The sequence below is a fragment of the Aplysia californica genome, unplaced genomic scaffold (genome assembly GCF_000002075.1).
Source record: "Aplysia californica isolate F4 #8 unplaced genomic scaffold, AplCal3.0 scaffold00688, whole genome shotgun sequence".
Classification (NCBI taxonomy): Eukaryota; Metazoa; Mollusca; class Gastropoda; order Aplysiida; family Aplysiidae; genus Aplysia; species Aplysia californica.
Window position 1 is genome coordinate 249,370 of NW_004797958.1, and position 2,294 is coordinate 251,663.

The window sequence follows — 2,294 nt, forward strand, 5'->3', positions numbered from 1 at the left end:
TAAGATATCAAAGATTCCCTATTACATTACATGTAACTAGTGTTTTCTTGCTTTGAGAATCTTTGACGATATGACGAGTCCTCCCGGGTCTTATGGGTCTTCAGGCGGAGCCTAAGATGGTTAAAAATACCTCTTGGATGCGGGGGACATTAATATGTAGGCCTATATTACTGTTTTCAACAAGATGCTTATCTAGAATATGGTCAAAACCATGACTAATCGTGAGTTGGACTATAGTCAACTCACAGTGGCCTAGTGGGGTTATCACAACACATGTCTGTAGGCTACAATGAAACCTCTTTACCCGTTGGAAGCCCCCCCTTCCCCCCAACCCCATGCGCCCCCTTTCCTATAGGTCCTACTATACAGTGCAGCCCTCGATCCCCACTTTACGCTAGGCTACATAATATAACAACACTCGCAATTAAAATACCTTAAGATATCGTTTGGATAGTTGGACACCAAAACATTAGGAACAACTATAGCCTACTTTATATCCACGTATACAATTGACGTACTTTAATTTTCGTTTGGAAAGAAAGTGAGCGAAAGAGTTGAGGATAGTTTTCAGGACCAGAGTTAGTATTGAGAGAGTGCGTGGTCGCCTAGAGTGGTGGCTCTCGGTCACTGGCAACCTTACGTAAGGTTTGGAGTTCGAATCCCGTCACTGGCTCGATCGGACGCTGTGTCAACACAAGGATCCTTGGGAACTGGAAATCACCCAAGTGGGAATCCGGGTACCGACGCCGGCTATAGACATCGGAAATATCTTGTCAGGTTTTTTAAAGTTTGAGCGTTTATAGGGAGCTTAAATTCTTGTCCTCTTATCGCTTCTCTGAAAGCCAATTTGTTCCCCTGAGTTTTCTAGGTTCTGCAGGGGGGATGATAGTTAAAGCGCTTATATTATAATGCTGTAGAGTGTGGGGCTATTATAATAAATTATTATTGTGACGGGTGGTACTTACAATAAACTGAGGTGTGAAAACTTAGATACGCCCTTGTCAAAAACACAATTTCGTTCACAGCAGATGCAAGATTTCGTTCAGTGATGTGTGGCAAAGACACGACAAACTAAACCTCTTAATATGACACTATGTTATCGTATGACAAAATGTGTACTATCAAAAGTTTAACGAGAATTGACGAGTCCGAAGTCCCCCCGTGTCCAAAGTCCCCGCCCTTCCCTCAATTTGCAGTCATGTTATTATCATTATTATTATTTTATTAATATATTATTATTATTAGGCCCCTATTATTATGCAACTCGGGATCTCCTGAAGGTCAAATCTCGCTAGAACACAGAATTCTACACTTAGTCAATGATCTTTGACTTAGTGTAGAATTCTGTGCGCTAGAAATAATAAAAATTGCACAATAAACTGCGAAATAATAAAAATACGAAGAAAGACGCGCCACTTCCGCTTTGCAGAAGAGCAATGGCGGCAAACATAAACATTGCTTGACAACTTGGATCAAAGTTGGATCTTTACTTGACGCGAAAATGAGGAGATCAGCTGCTCCAAGTAAAACTGGAAAAGATGCTCCTTTCAAGCGTATGAAATTCACCCCTCCTGCACTTGTTACTGGAAAGCAACCCTTGTCTTCCAACACGTTCAACAGCATCACAAATAACAAAGTTGTCACCACTGTCACTACTGTCAGTAGTGTCAGGCAAAATCATGAGCTGCAACCGACTTCTAGTCCGAGAGCCCCTCCTCATCCGAAAGAATACCCCTTTCGCCCCGAAGTACAATCCACATTGTCCCCCAAATTGTTCAGCAATGTGGTAAGTGGTACACCACATCAAATGAGACCCGTTTCTTTTGCTGGTGAGGCTAAGCCTAAGCCGACATCACCAGTAATGCCAAGCCCAATGATGCTAACAGTAACAGTTGCAGAGACAGAAGTACCAGGAGACCAAGATAAAACCAGTGGCTTCAACACATTTCAGCGGAATGGACAAGAGTCAAATGCCAATCCACTTGTTAAAAACTATGTCCAACAAGACAAGCAGCACCTTAGGTAAGATAGTTTAGCTAGATCTATAGTCTATATCTAGATCTAGGTCTAGAATCTAGATCTAGATTCTAGATCTGATCTAGATCTAGATCTAGATTTAGATCTCTATCTAAATCTAGATTAGTAATAAAAGTCAGTTAAAAAAATATTCAACATTAATAAACCTAGATTTCTAGGTCTAGACTAGATCTATCAATATCAATCAATGTGTGTGCTAAATGAATTTAAAATTCCATTTAATTTGTGTATTAAATTTAGAATATGGGGGGGGGGGG

At 40.8% G+C, this 2,294-nt stretch overlaps 1 protein-coding gene across 1 annotated transcript in view; it reads left to right on the forward strand.

Moving 5' to 3' along the window:
• Window positions 1-1,412: 1,412 nt before the first annotated feature.
• LOC101853349 (DNA repair and recombination protein RAD54B) overlaps window positions 1,413-2,294 on the forward strand; it is a gene marked incomplete in the record, with an annotated part of 29,627 nt that continues 28,745 nt past the window's right edge. The window contains 1 exon segment of the mRNA XM_013088120.2: window positions 1,413-2,022. Coding sequence (XP_012943574.1) covers window positions 1,502-2,022 — 521 coding nt within the window.